At 37.4% G+C, this 16602-nt stretch overlaps 1 protein-coding gene across 6 annotated transcripts in view; it reads right to left on the bottom strand.

Annotated features, from left to right (window-relative positions):
* ESRRG (estrogen related receptor gamma) overlaps positions 1-16602 on the bottom strand; it is a 389975-nt gene that overhangs the window by 9420 nt on the left and 363953 nt on the right. For all 6 annotated transcript variants that reach the window (XM_061991440.1, XM_061991442.1, XM_061991441.1 and 3 more), the window contains one exon: positions 5412-5681. In XM_061991440.1, coding sequence (XP_061847424.1) covers positions 5412-5681 — 270 coding nt within the window. The remainder of the gene's footprint in view (positions 1-5411; positions 5682-16602) is intronic.

Raw genomic sequence — 16602 nt, forward strand, 5'->3', positions numbered from 1 at the left:
AAGAATTTACTTCACGGAATACACCTATTTATTAAAGGGGGCTAACTGGTTTAGCAGTGAACTACAACCAGAGGCAAAAAGTAAGCTAAAACTTTTTTTTCTTTTTAATAAATTCCTGAAGTGGCTTACATTCCACTAGGATAGCTACTGAGTGCAATAAATAAAGGAATATCTGTGCAATGCAGAACAAATTGCATACTATGAACTGGTTCGAGTACTTATTCAATAAGGCTTCTAAAACACCGGAAAAGGGAAATTCGAACTATTGAGCTGGAGAGTAAGATACCAACTAAAAGAAAATGTTGAATGAATACTACAAAATCCTCTTTATGCACTACAAGATATAATTAATTGCCATAATTACCACTGAGAGCCATTAGTTTATTGCTGTGGAAAAACAGGATGAGTTAAGGGTAAAAACTAACAATTGTATTGGTGACACAGCAGTTCATACTGTTCCTACCACTGCTTTCCTGCCCAGAAAATCCTCCTGTCAGCACTGAGCATTCCCTGTGCAGACGCAGCATAGAACTCCTCTTACAGTCCTGCCCCAGCCTGGCCTCTCTTCTTGCCCTTCCTGAGTCTCGGGCTGCTAACAGAAAAACAGTGTCTACCTATTTCATAAGTAAGTGAGGAATATCTCTGAATTACTCGGAGTTATTAGTCTGACTATCAGAAAAAGAAGGGAAAAAATTTAACCCGTTGATTACCTCTACTAGCATTAAGCAAATGGCAGCAGAGTTATTTTCTCTAAGAATTGTGAGTGCCATCTATTAAAATACATGAAAATGGAATACAAGGAAGAAACTGCATTCAAGCAACACAAAAATGCAGACAAAACATGTTAACTACAGCGGCAACATCCTTTCACCTGAAATTTGGTTTTGTGCTGCACCAATCTACACAAAATTCCAGGAAAGAGTTACCAAGCCTTGCTATTTATGATTGGCAAATAAACATTGGTAACACGCAGGTATGTGTATATATATATATGTCTATTCACAAAAGATACCTCTTAATCATTAACAAGATGACTAAATCAAATAAAATTTTTTAATTGGCATTATTAGAAACTAGTAAATACAGTGTGTTATGACAAAGATAAGTCACACTCTATCCTGGGAATAAAGATAATGTCCTGGGGAATACATGATTTATAGGGTTCTACCAAATAATTTTTATTACAATCATATTATTCAGCGGTGATAACCTAGTGCTGAGTACACTGTTTTGGTGGCTGGAAAGCTAAGTAAGTTGTAGGAAAAAACTGATTTTTTTAACCAGGATTGATGACCATGCAACTTCACTGGTATCAATGTTGATCTGTGCTTCATTATGCTCAAATGGACAGGATTCTTCTCGGTTCTCCCTCTTTCAGTACTGAAAGGGTCCTGGGTTTTCTTACGAGGAGGTTAAGAAGAGGTTAAGAAGAGGGACCAGAAATTGTAATGGCAAAGGGAGGTCCTTTTCTCTTCCTGGTGGTACAGGCTAGACAGCTAGTATTAGCATTTAAGATAAAATTTTCAACAGTGCACGGGGTCATACTTTTAAGTGCCTTGCACCCATATTTGGGTCAGATTTTTCAAGATGCCTGCAGTCTATTAGGTGGATACATACTGATCAGATTTTCAAATGTGCTAATGTATCTTGACACTCGAGTTCCTCTTGTTAGGTCTTAGATGGGAACTGAGCTTCTCGCAAAAATCTCATCTCAGTTGTGACTCCTAGGCTCTTCTGCAACATTTGGCCTGAAGGCACAATTTAGACCTTACTCATTAGGCAATTTCAAAAAAACTTGCTCACCTCCAACTCCCTGTTTAGTATTACCTAATCAATACACGACAGTATTTTCTAATACAAAAGAGACGAGTAGGTCATCTTTCCTGTGTCAGAGTGTGCACTTGCGTTCGTGTGCACTTGTGTACACTTCAAATGTATTTTGTAAATATTTCACCTTCCCTTACACACAAGGAAGTAATTGGTACATGCATGTTTTGGAAACCATTCAAAGTTGATTTTCTGCGTGGGTAAACAAAGTGCTCATTGGTGCCAGCTTGCTTCATTTGGGTGGGGTGAGGTGGAACACAGGGCAGCTGCATCCTGCAGCTTCCAAGGTACCTAATTTGCTTTAGTGTAGAGAAGGTAGAGAAAGAAGGAAGGAACTTATGATACTGAGAGGACAAGAGCAATGCCACGGTGAGAGAGACTTCTTTGAATTCAAACATAAAAGTTGTGGTAATGACTATTGAAGCAATGCAGATGTTTAAAACTAATCTGATAAATTCCATAACTAAGCACTAGATACTAAACATAACTGCTGAAATCAGGCCTGTGTAGACTTTAACATACACAGGACTGAAATGTCTACACATTTCAGTATTCCACTCTTACAAATGTATTTAATCTTTTCACATGCTATATGAACTCTATTTGATATCAGTGACAATCTACAAGCTTGGTACCTCTTGCATTTCTGGAAATTTTAGAAGCTGTGTGGCACTGGCCAACCCTGCAAAATTTGATAACAGCTCTCAAGAGAATCTCCCTTAAAAATGGCTCCTCTTCCCCACCTTTTAGAAACCAAATGGCAAGGTTGTCTCAGATCGAGTGCTGCACAAGTAGGCTCTGTAGGCCTGAAGAAAAGTTAGTACCTGAGGTATTTTCATGTTTACGATACTGAGGTGTGCTGCCCAAAACAAACCTTGTGGCATTTATTCAAACCAAATACAATCAATATGGAGACAATCTGCAATTTCTTTTTCCTCCTTCTATACACCAGCAGGGAAAGTACTGTGACACTGTATCATAAATCACTAACACAGATACAGAGCTATAAAACCATCTTTGTCTACTGTTTACAGTAGAGGCAACCTGGGAATCTTTCTGGAGAGTGTGGATATGGCAAAAAATGTCTAAAATGCCAACAATTTCTTACTATACTCCATCCATTCTCTCCACAGCTATAAAAAAGGCTAATATATTTTAAAACAGAAAAATAAACAGTGAAAGTTTTGGAAGAAAGCAGACGTATCAAAAAACCATGTGAAAATGTGAATTGCTGACTAATTTTATAATGGTGTTTTCTTTCTGTTTTTTTTTCAGATACAGCTGCATTTATATGAATCAAATTCATAGTTATGTGAAAACAATCTATTTCTGGTTTTGTCTATTAAAAAATACAAAGCCTTTAATTTTACTTTAAATTTACCTTAATTTGTAAATTAAAACACATGGGGTCTGATACTGTTTGATGGGCTGCAGTTCTGCAAATGCTATTTTACACCTACAGGTTAGGGTAGCTACAGCTGATAGAAGTTTGTTATCTGCTGCATGTACCACCTGAAGCTGAAATGTTGAATGTCAGCAGTCAAAAAATTCTGTTGAAAGGGAAGTTGAATGGCTGGGCTGCTTTTTAACTCTTCCTTGGAACAGTTTCATTTTAAACCAGCAATTTTATGTCTTTTAAGATGAGCGAAGGAAATGTTTTTACTTAAATGTGCCCTGAATTTTAGTATGCTGAACTGTATTTATCTCTGACATTATCCTGGTTGTAATTTCCAGTGAAGTTAATGAAGCCCCAGATGATTTTGATACACTCTATGCACAATGCATGACTAAAGTTTTTTTGGAAGCAGTGTCTTTTATTGCAACTTAAACACTGCGTGTCTTTTTTTCTGAAGGGAGTGGGGGGCAGGTGAGGAAAGGTGTGAGCGATGCTTAACGCCATATCCCTATTTTCTAGCCCCTTCTGTTTTTAATCAAATAAACTATAGAAATATTTCTATTTTGGTCTTTGAATTACAGAATAAATTTTAAAATCTCTCAATTTTGACTTCTAATTCCAGGTAAATTTCTCGGTCTGTTCATTGAGCACGACCAATTTTGAGAAAAGTCCTTCTTGTAGCTGCAAATCATCCTCAAATGTCTATTTACAACAGTCAAAAACTAAAAATAAATCTTCAACTTGAAATATATATTTTTTTTATCTTTGAGAGGCATTTCAGCATTTTGTTCATTCTGGAAATAATATAATATTGTAAAACTAAAGGGAAAGTTGGTGGGGTGGAGAATATTTTACAAAGAAACTAATAAGCATTTTGGCTTTGCATGTTTTTGAATTATATTTCCAATTAAAAATGCAGAGTGCTAAATCACATTACAAAGACAAATAGGAAAGTACAACTTCATTGTTGAAAACAATTTCCCTCCTATCAATCTGAGGATTCAGGCATCAATATTGTAGATGAACTGTTAATTACAAAATCAATTAAAAAATTATTTCTAAAAACAGTCACGCGTCCTGGCTCTCAGGGGGGCAATTTGGGCAGAAGGTCTCATCTCACTAGGACCGCGCCAAATCACAAGTCGTCATCCACAAGTAAGCAAAAGCAATCTGGTTTTTCATTTTTCAGCGCGGCTGAGCCCAGCCTGAGATTGATCGTCACATATGGCCCCAGAAAACAAACTGTCAATACCTTGAATGCTGCAGAATTTGAACAAATAGCCATCCGCCCATTCAAGCCACTCATTGCATCCCATTTAACAGATTTTATTGACAGTTTCCTTCTTGTAATTAAAGGGAAAACTACTGGCCAGCAACCAAGATAAAGTTCAAAGATAGGGTCAAAACAAAAGCAGATGGAGGGGCACGGTGTGACTGTCAATGGAACATAGCATCAGAGCATGTTATTGACACACAGGTATCTAATGATCGGCACGTCATTAAAGAGGGATCTATCTGAACTTTATGCAAATGCTAAAAGAGACTTAAGACCACAATAAAGCATTAAGGAGACACAAAAGGAAAAACAACAAAGCACAAACGATTTTTACTTATCTGACAGCGTTCACTGCTTCAGCACTTTTAAATTCAAGTGCAGAAAAAGAATTGTTTGAGATTTTTAACCCTTGCTGCACAGGTAATAATTTTTGCAGAAGCATTCTCGTAAATCCAGAGGATCCGTAAAGTAAGGTGCAGTCCTTGTGAGACTAACAACTTCCTCCCTCCTCCCCTATCCTGAATCCACCCTATTGAATAAATCAGTAGTTGCCTTTAAGGAGAATGGTTATAGCACATTCTAACACATCCTTTCTGTTAATTTTAATTGCAAAGTTCAGACCTGTCTGGATTACAGGATGGATTGAAAAGAACAACATCTATATACTTCAGAGGGATCTTGGCCTGCAGTATTTTCCACTTCCTTAGGAACATATTCCACAATTACTTACATCCAGAAAGTTCTTCTTAGTTTGCACTGTTTTGTTTGTTGCCTTTTAGACTAAGGTCTGATTAGCAATTTCTCATTCTAAAACTGCGTTTAAAACAAGCATGCATAATCAATTATAGAGGGGCAAAGGAAAAGAAAGGTGACATATTAAACATGTAGCAACTGTCATGCCACTCTGCCAACCTGAATTAGCAAGTGCTATAGCTTTGAGGGTGACAAACTCTTCTTTCTCCAGCTTCATGCTCTTGTATTTCTTCACGAGTTGCAGTATGGCATTGTTAAGGTCAAGAAGGCCTGCCAATTTGGATTGGTCTTCATCCATAATATAATCTTCAGCATAAACGAGCTCATCCTCAAAAGAAAGTGACCGGTACACAACACCAAGAATCAAAATCTCCATCCAAGCACTCTGCAGAAGGCTCATCTGGTCAGCTAAAGACAAGGTGGAGAATCCTGAAGAGAAAAAAAAAAAAAAACACACAGGAAAAATATTAAGCAGGTTTGGACTTGACAGAAATCTGCTTCTCCTTTTTATTTATTTTATATACATTGTGATAAAACATAGTTTATTATACTCCTTCTACTTTTGTGCCTCTTCTCTACAGGACAGCAAGGAAAGTAAATCGATGTAAAATCAAATGTTTTCCAATCAATACACAAAGTTGCCAACCAGTTGCGATTTGCAGGACCTTTCTCACAGAATCATATTAATTTGGGGAGTATTGCAGCAACATTCTGTGATTTGTATGATGTCATCCTTGCTCTGAAATACTCATGTTTAGTTCTAAAATCTGACGATGTGAAACGGGGATGTGACAAATCTAGGCATCACTACCATAAACCAAGAGGGATAATTTAGGGAAGAAGAAAAAAAGGAAAAAAATAAAAATAAATAAAAAAAAATTAAAAGGGAAGACTTGATGTTCTAGTAGAATTAAGGTGATTACCAGAAAGAGAAGAATTCTCTTTGAACTTTAACCTCAGGGGGAAAAAGAATTATCACCTACCCTTCTCCGAAAAGATACTAATTACTCTTGTCACGATTCTTCACGCTACTACACTTGTTGAAACAACAGTGACATATTAAAGTACCAACTTTTAAGTAGTCACAGCATCCTTTTTCTGAGGGCAACCAAAAATATAAGAAATGTCTTTTAATTAATTTATCTTTTGCCTTCCCCCCCGCCCCCCAGCTGTCTTTCCTAATGAGATAACTACAGGCAAATATCTTGTCTTACTTTTTCAGGCTGTTGTTGACAGTAACTGTTAATTTATTATATCAAACTGCTAATATCCCAATCACATTAAGAGCTACAAAACAACATGGGTGAGGAAGTGATTTTCCTGGCCTGTCAGTGAAACACAGTGGTTTGCCAGTTGGCACCAACAACCACAAGTACTTAATAAAATCATCAAAGGGGATTAGTCAAGCTTTTCTTAAAGGGTCTTAAGACATGTCTGAAGCTTTCATTTAGTTGTTTATGGAGCTGCTTACATGTCCTTTGACAGAGTTCCCGCTGTAAGGACATTCTTTTTGGTGTTCAATTACACTTAAACATATTTCTCTATACGCACTAAGCAGCAAAACGAATACAATAAAAAAAGAAAACCCCACATCCAAACACCAGGCATCCATAAAAAATGAAACATAAAACTGACTGCATGCTCTCTTTCTCATTTTTCTTCTTCTCTTTGTTTTCATTTTGTCTTACTGTCTTTTGAGTCTTGTGATAGAACTGTAGCTCTCTGCCTTCAAAAAAAAAAACCAACAAAAAACTGAGCCAACGAACGGAAACCCTTGAAGAGGTGACAATGGAAAACAAGAGATCCGTGATTAAAATAAATAAGAGGGAAATGGAGAAGAAATAAGCATTTGTAAGGTTATAGGGAGGAATTCATGATTTCAATTAGCTTAAACATTTCTGTTCCTTTCCCGTCTTTCAAGAACCAGTTTTTCTGCAGTAGCAGATGGACAGAGAACGTAGCCTGCAGCACCGTCCTGTGACAGCCCCATTCTCCCTCCCAGACACTGCTGTTAGTAAATAGATTTACACATTCTCCAATCTCCACACATCTTTCTGCCGAATAATTAAAAGCAGGATGATTAGTTTATTGAGTGGAAGGAGGAACTTTTTTATTGAGGTCCATCCATGATTTTATCAGGGCCAGCACTTTTACGGTTGTCATGAGGGTGCAGGCATCCAATTTTTCTTATCTGCCTGATTAATACAAACGCTGTTTCAGGACGCATTAATTAACAGATACAAATCTACGTTCTCATGGAAGGATCAATACAGAGAAGAAAAGAGGCATCAATGTGAATTTAGTGCTGATGATGGAGAAGGCACTCTATTGACATTTACGTGCATAGAAACTTTAAAGTTGCAGTGAAGCCCTTTTGTCCCTGTGATTTACAAATTAACAATTTTTCAGGTATAACAATGTTTCACACACTTCTGAGGAGTTTAATTAAGCAAAAAGCAATAAAATCAGTTTCCATTTTAAAAAGTTTAAAATGCAATTTCTGTGCTTTTTTTTTTCTTCTGAAAGCTCGCAACTTCCTTCTTTTATTTACTTATCTATTTTAGTACAGCTTTGCCTTTTTTTTAAACAAATAAACAGAGGATGCTATGTTTCAATAACATTTATTACATACCACAGTCGAAGGAAATTACATATGCCCTGTAAGGGGGGAAAAATGGGATGTTGTCTATAATTTACTGTAGTGCACTGTTGAAAAAAATCTGTCTTCTGGTGCTGTAAGGATACTAATTGTTTTTATATGACATATAAAAAATAAAAAGATTTTTTTTACATTATAGAAAAACTGGCAAATATAAATCTCACTGTTCTGCTCTCCAATAATAAATCAAATAAACACTATTGTTTTCTTCCTGATCAAAGTAACTTTCCCTTGAAAGCCTGCTCAGTGAAAGCGTGTTTTAACTTACAGGCATCCCTCATGGGAATGTAAAGCTGCATCAAGTTGCAATTCATCCATTTTTGTTTTGTTTTGATTTTTCAGAAAATGTGGAAGCATCCAGCGTGTCTTTTGCATCACACCAATGCCGTTTTAAAAGACGTTCAGCTAGTCATAGTTCAAAGAATGGATTACACAGACATATGTATTTACATGCAGCGGTTTGTTTTTAATTGTTTGGAAGAGGTTATACTTATTTCATGCCAAACTGTGCTGACTCTGTGAGCTTTTGTTACAAGAATCCCTCAATCAATCACCTTCTGTGACAAGTGGACAGTTTCTACTTTAAAATGTAACTATTCTACAAAAAGTCTCCAAATTAAATGAAATACACTTCCAGATTTCTGGACTTGTGCTAGCTTCCCCCATCACAGCACCCTGAGATGCTGCGTGATGGTGTGGGTTTGAACTTTTGTCGTGCATTGTGTGGGTCCTTAATCCTTAAGAGTCTCGCAGGCCAACGTTTTAAATGTAGAACTGCATAATGGCTTTTTAAAATGCAATGTTGTGTACCTTTTTTCCCTTTAGCGTGTACCATATTGGTGACAACTCTGATCTCTCTCCATCTCCCTCCCCAAGTCAATGCCACTTAATGTATCTCAGGCATTTGCTAGAAGAACGACTCTGTACCTTGACCTGCAGTTAAATAGCATGTTTATCTGCGATACAGCGCACTCCAAATAAACCAGATGACAGTTTGCAATAACGTCATTTGGAAGGATTGAAAGGCTTCTCAAGAGTCAGGTACCCCTGAGGTAAGAAGCTTGAAGGAAGCATGTTTTGTGCCAACCCTCCTGCCATCTTCTACGAGACGCTCGTGTGCTTGACAATGATGCCATGGGCACTTGTCAAGATTTTTTTTTCCCCCTTTTGCCTCGAAAACTGATGCACTTTGCAGTCAACTTACAAAAAAGGCTAAGCATTTGAAAGTGTGAAGGGCAAAAAATATCTGACGGCTAGTCTTCAAAAATACACTTTCATTTCAGAAGGCATAAATGTTTATTTTCTGAGCTGAGTGTTGACAGAAGTAGGCTGCAGCACAGGCATATGAATTTAACCCCTGGTAGGCATTCTTGTCAGTGCGGTTTTTATGTAGCTGCATGCAAGCACTGTAAATCTACGGGGTGTCTCGTAATATCAGTTAACAATAGCATTGATTTGCTGGTTGCAGATTTTCTTCCTTCCTTTTTTTCTTTCTTTCTCTTCCTTTCAGTGACTGTAGTGTTTCTTCAGCTAAAAATAGATACTTTTCTACCAACAGCGTGTCACACTCAAATTATAATTATGCCGTAATGACTCACTGAGATCACTGAGTGTGGATTGAGAAAAGGTTGATTGAGCAACCAAACATATGCTTGTGGGTCGGGGTTTATTTCCCCCTTTCACATATCAGTAAACTCAAAGCTCAAAGGAAGCAGAAATAAATAGGTAAAAAGGCCTTAGCATTTTTATTACAGGAACAACCAGCAGCGAGTTGACCACGCTCTGAGGTGCTCAGCACTCCAAGCCAGCTCCAAACACAGTTCACAACCTCTTAGAGGAGGCTGTTTAAACCACAGATCTTTTCAAATATCAGCACATGCACCGCTTGCTCTCTATTTCACATTGCACACAGCTCCATGCTAAGCAGGGTAAATCTTTTATATTCCTGAAGACTCTTTCCTCTACTTCATTAAGATGGACTTCATGGACACTAACTCACTAGGGGCTAGAGCGAAGCAGCTGCAGATGGTCAAGTGCCAAAGTAAGATCTGTGCCTTGCACACAGTACTCCGAGACCTATTGGACAAAAAAAGACAGTGGCTGGACTTATCCTTACCGTTATTTTCAGCCTTAATCACTTGATGCGATGCCTAAATCAGGCTGACTTGCATCTTAGTTTATTTCACTCTGCAGGGAATGAACTTCCCTTTCTCTCTGTTATGTGTTTTGAAATCTGAATATTTGATGACACCAGGTATGAAATTCCTGGCAAATCTGGGAGTTGCTCACTTTTTCTGATAATCACCTCCCTGTTATTTTACTTGTCGTTTCTGTGATTTTTACTGTAATAAGTAAAATATTCCTCTTGCTTGCCTAGGTTTATACTTCAAATGTCTTCATTTACATTTTGTATAATCAAAGCTGTGCTTGACAATGACATGTTCACTAGCGTGTTGCAGATTCAATATATTTACACAGCTGAAATATCAGAGTTAAATTATTTACACTTAATTTTGATAGATTAACTTCCTTCTAAATGTTTTATGGGTACTGATGCTTCCAACGCAATTTCCTTATTTCAAAAAATGATGTATAGTCGCCCCTGCCAAAAGAGGAAAACAATATTCTAAGCACATTTTAAAAAAACTTTTCTTTCAGCCCAGATTATTTTATTTATTAAGTCCGTGGGCCCATGGCCAAATGACAAAGAGTGGGCCAAAGGCTTCTCCCAGCTGCACAGGAATGAATGTAAAGAAACTCCATTCCATTCCAAGATCAGACTCAGGTCCAGTCTGCTCTCAGACATACAGCTGTCACTCTGCTCTCCTCTCCCTTCCTGGCACACACTCAGCTTGTCCGGATCCATCATACAACTTCAGCTGGCTCCTAGGGATGTAAACAAAGGCCAGGGATATTTCAGCAGTAACATTTCTGCTAAGGCTACATAATGTTTTCTAGACATGATCACAGTATTTGCTGAAGGAAACTTTCATAGTCTGACTGCCAATTAATATTAGTCTCTCAGAAATGCGAGGAAGAGGGTGGTATGATTCAGTTTTTTAGGGTACACCTAGAGCTGAATCTCTCACACAGATGTGAATTAAAAGATTCTTTTATTATATTAATGCAGGAAAAAAACCCCAAATATAATTGCATTTCAAAATAGTCTAAAAATATGTATCAAGACCCACAAGCATTTCAGCTGTTATGAAAGCCATTAAACAGAAGGAGAGAGCTCTCACTAATCACCAAACATATTTCACAGATTATGGATGAAATTTGGTGAAATCTGGAACAGAAACAGATACAACTTATTATGTTAGGGTGAACTGATTATTTCTTTTTTTTTTTTCCCATACCCATTTACTCAGGGAGCCTCTGGTCATAGGGCTAATAACAGCACGTGATGTCAGATCAAGCTGAAATTTAAGTACTACTGAGGATTTTCACGTTAAAGGTGTCAGTTCACAAAATGAACAGCACACATTATTTGCCCAAACTTGAAAATCACAAATCAAGTCCCACAGCACAAACTACAACTGATCTGAAATATAGACAAAGGCTCAACTTAGATTATTTGCTGGACTGAGCTTCCAAGCTCTTTAGAAGCGATGTGCTACAATTGAAGATATGTTTAGAAATTAGTTTAATCCAACAACTTTTGCATAGCAAACCCAGCATCTTTTCCAAGAGATGCTTTGCTATGTAGTATCTCCTCCTGCCCTCCTATAGCAGAGCACTGCAAAAGCAGCACCAAGCAGGGGCTCTGCTGTGAGCTATGAGTTGTGACTGCCATCTGTTAGCTGTGCAGCCAGGGAAGAGGGAAGATCAGATTGCACACACAGAGGTGCCCACGAATTAACTCTGACTGGAGTACAAAAAGCAAAATGCATCTGGAGAGTGCTGGGATGTCTCCAGTCAAGCCTGCATACTTTCTCGGGTTTTATCTAAGTGTGTTTGCATTCCTAACTCTTGCTGTCCAAGTTCTTATAAAATATATATATATATATATATATATATAGAATATATTTTTAACATGGAAAAAATGCCTATGATAAGCAATTTGTCACTAACAGGTAAGACGGGAAATACTACGCAGAGCACTAAGAAACCCCAGGCTTTTATCACAACTTTCATCTCATTGAAACAACAGCAGGGCAATAAAAAATGCATTCACACTGCATGTCCCTTTCAATCCCTTACGAACAATGGATTCTCACTAAGCAAATACTCTCTTGTCAGAAGTATTTGCAACACTGGATTTATTCAGCAGCACTAAGTCAGTGAAGTTCACAGCAATTTAAAAGCAGTAAATTAGACATTTACAAACAGTGAAGATGCTGCTTGTCTAGCCTGACCTTTCACTCAAGCTATACAAAAAGGTGTTAATGTAATTTAAATATCGGTTAGAAATATTTCTGGTTTGATTTTTACTCAGTGAAACCTTACATGATAACTCTAAACAGGCGCAACTTAACCTTGTCATTTCTTCCCAGGGTAAGATGCATATAGTGAGATACATAGTTCAAACTGATTTCAGTACTTCAATCAGAGACTCCCCTCTCTACCTACCCAAACATTCCTGTCAGCTGCTTCTTTAGCAATAGGTAGAGAAAGGAGCTGGAAAATGTGAGTGTGATTGAGAACATCTCTTTGACTTCACCTAACCACCTTCAGTTACTAACACTCTAAAGTGAAACATTAAAGATGAAAAAAACTGGAGAGTTATCCTTGCTTCAGAACAGATTTGGTAAGACCTCCATGTATGGAGTATTTTATATCGATATTTCAGGAAATGTATTGTTTGAAGCACTGTACTCTTTATTTCCATTAATTTTAATTTCATACCTTGTTATTTCAGTATTCACTGAGAAAAAGGAAACTATAAGATAGCAGAGTTAAAGAGATTTCATACTTGATTTTCCCTTTGGGATGGTTTGACTACTAGAACTTCCAGAATTTTAAGTACCTTAACTGCAAACTCATAACAATCTTATATTAAAAAGAAGCCAGGCCAAACACTTATGTTTGACTGATCACTAGATGACCTGATAAGTAGTAAACTGATTGCTTTTTTTTTCTGGTATGTTAGACAGTTGGCATTCCGCATGTATTACTGTCTCTGCAGTGAGGTTTTGAAAATGAAAAATGAAAAAGTTTTCAAATTCAGACTAGTAGTCCAATATGGTCCAATACAGCTGCAGGTTTTCTTAAGGTCTATGCACTTGCAGATTCCTGAGGGTGATCCTTCTAATGAACTACACATGTGATCTGATCTACTTATTTAAAGTTATCTCTTGCAGTTCTTTAAATTGTAACGTTTGAATATGGTTCGGTCAGACTATAGACTCATGCTGTTATTAAAAGAGAGCAGAGGCCACGACATGGTATGCTCCTAAAACTGTCTTTGCCCATAGACTTGAAGAGTCTGCATCTAGGGTGTAACATTTTTTTATGAAATCTGTTTTTTTTAAATGTTTGGCATGTTTTCAGGTATCGTCTGTGTACTGAGATATCTGCATGGGAGAAAACGAAGCAAATTATATTTATGATCCTGATTGCTTTCTTTAACTGAGTCTATATAAAAAAGAGACCAATCATATCTTCAATGTAAATATTGATATCACACAAGTTTTCCTTCAATCTGTTGTGGACATATGTGTTTGGGTATGGGTACACTAAAGACAGATTTGTGGATGACAAAATGAAAATTACACTCTGTCAATAGTAAAGTGACTGTAGATGAAAACCAGTATCTCGAATAAGGATGTAGGTGGACCTCTTTCTGCAGGAGGGTTGGACTAGATGATCTCTAAAGGTCCCTTCCAACCCCTACCATTCTGTGATTCTATGATTTTCTCGAAGTCCAACTCAGAAAACAGTGACATAGTTCAGCTTAAACAGTCATGTGTGTGATATGCCCTATCTAGATCATTCAAAGAGTTCCACTAGCATAAATGATACTACAGTTACATACGCTTTAACAAAAAGAGACCACTCTTTTCCTTTTTTAAAAAAACAAACAAACAAAAACACTAAACACTTTTTTTAAAAAAAAAGAACACAAGCTTGAAAGAGGAACCTCCCTAAGCTAGTAACAACTATGAGTGTTAGCTCAGGTAGCGCTTGCTTGAAGTTTTGTACACATCAGCCTCCTAACAGTTGCATACACAAAGTGGGAATATCAAGAAATTCAGAGTTCAAAGCTTCTTCAGCCTGGTGCACATGAGGCTTCAAACCCAAGTTTGTTGGATTATAAAATATCAGGATTTATGGTTTTGGGGTTTTTTTTTTTCACAGAAAGGAGGATTTTTTGTGCATTTAATTCATGCTGCCTTTTATTAATAACCTCTATGGGTCTGCTTTGAGAGCATTTTTCCTCAAAGACTGTTGGGTCATTGCTGTTTGCCTTTTGCTCCCCTGGGGAAGCCAACAGTCATTTTCTCACTGAGAGCTGTGGCAATCTCTGCTCCCTCCGTCTCTCCATCAGGCAAAGTCAGGTTTTGAGGAATTCCCTAATCATGTTAATAATAAGAATCCAGTACCGCAATGGATTAGCATACAGAGACAACGATGCTTACCATCCAATATATGCATCTGTTAACCCTGGATGTGCTGATCTCGCTGAATTCTCTTTCCATAGCCAAACCAAAAACTTCAGCTTGCAAAATTTTGCTTAAATATACCATTTCACCTTCTTGCAGGAAAACAACATCTAAGAATCCTCTCCAACAAGTTTTCCTTCTTCCTTTCCTTCTTCTTAAAACTTTTCTACTGGTTAGTTGACGTGTAGCAGATGTCAAAAAATTCAAATCATGTTTAAAACCGTCTCCCTCGTTTTGGGAGAGTCACACATACTCTCTTACATGAATGCGTAATGTCTAGTTTACCTATTTGCGTGTACAAGTACCATTAAGATAATCTCTGGAGGCTGTGTCTTAAGTCTACAACAGTTCACACACAGGAAAAAAAAAAAAAGGAGAGAGAAAAAGGAAAGGGAAAAAAAAAAAAAAAGGAAGCTGCCTGATTCTAATACACCTAATTAGCCATAGGCAGACTCTTAATTGCATACATTAGGATGATTCCATAGTGGAGATTAATTCTAAATATACCCAAGCAGCTGGTTAAGATGCCATGGATTACAGTGTGGACTGTACTTTTCCACTTAATTAGATATCAAAATTAAGCAGCAACAAGCATTTTGACATAACGGGGATCAAGCCGACGCTTGGCATCCCAGAGCTGCACTAAAGTGACCGCTAAACAGAGCCGCACAGATGGAGAGATATTAAATGTCGCACTGGAAAGTAATTTCAAATAATAAAATATCAATATTTACATTTTAATTACCCCTACTGAGAGCCGCTCTGTCATTTTCACTATTGCCGACGCAGCAAGGGGTAGTGGAATGACATTGCGGCTCTGACTGCAATGACTATTTTGTTTCCATTAAAGAATGACAAGTGTTTTAGAGGCAGTGACACCCAGTGTGTGAACAAGAATGACAGCGGATCAGAAAATTCCTATTAAGGGAATAAATGACTCAACAAGAGATTTTACTTCAAGCAGCCAGCTCCTCCTTGAAACACATAATCCTTTCTAAATTTTCGGCAGAAAGTTTATTATTAGAGATACCTCAGGGATACCTTAGCCTCTCATAAAATATTTAGACTGATAGGACCTTACATGATGACCAGTCAATTTGAAAACAATAATACTCAATGCTCATCCCATCTAAGAGTTATATCAAGAGTTTGTATGAATCAAAATAGTTTGGGGGTGGAGTGGGGAAAGCATGCAGTGAATCAGAGGTTCCTTCCCTTAAGACCTGAAAGTTTTGACAGTGTGTGGAGATCATCAGGGTTATTTTTGCTGTCTTTCCTCCATTTTACTACCACTGAATACTCCACGCCCCATCTGGATCACAATTAGCTGGTCTTCAGAACTACAGCCAGCAACTGATCACAACAGGTAATGCGTACATGCATAGGTTCAGGCCTCCTGTTCCTCCCTTCAAATTCCTTGCACACATATAAACACTTTTTCTTTCAGTATGTGCATCAAAAACTCGTGAGACACTTTTGCAGCACCTTAGGAATCTAATTATTTCTTATCAGGTCTGAGGTCAATCTCATGGAAAATATTATATTACATCTGACATGCTGCATTTACAAAGAAGAAAAGGAAGGAAGAAAAATATCAAAACAGTAAAGAAAAAAAAGTCTTCCTCGGGGATGTCAGTCAAACTTTGGAGAATTTCAAAGAATTTCAATGGCCTCAGACATGAGAAAGTGTGTAAGGGAAAATCCTTGGTCAGTACTCCCCAATATGCAGCTAAGTGAACCTCCTAAGTCATGGCATGCATTTATTTAATAATGTGCAGAGCTCAACTTCCATAAATGTGACAAATGGCTATAACAGAACATGGGGGGAAAAAGGCATGAAAATTTTTACAGAACAGAAAAGGAATAGCTTTATGACAGTGCCTATTGCAGGAGTTTTAGAACCAGCTTTGAAATTAAGAATTAGCAGTAAAGTACAAAAACGTTACTCTGATATTAGCTGCTTAACTAGTTGATCTTCTTTTTCTTGTCTTTTTTCTTCACTTCTTTTTCTTCCCTTTTTTCTTTTTTTAAAGTACCCAGGAAGTACTTCTTAAGCATCCCTAATGCTTTTAGGACAAGACACTTC

Source organism: Colius striatus, chromosome 2, assembly GCF_028858725.1.
Source record: "Colius striatus isolate bColStr4 chromosome 2, bColStr4.1.hap1, whole genome shotgun sequence".
Taxonomy (NCBI): Eukaryota; Metazoa; Chordata; class Aves; order Coliiformes; family Coliidae; genus Colius; species Colius striatus.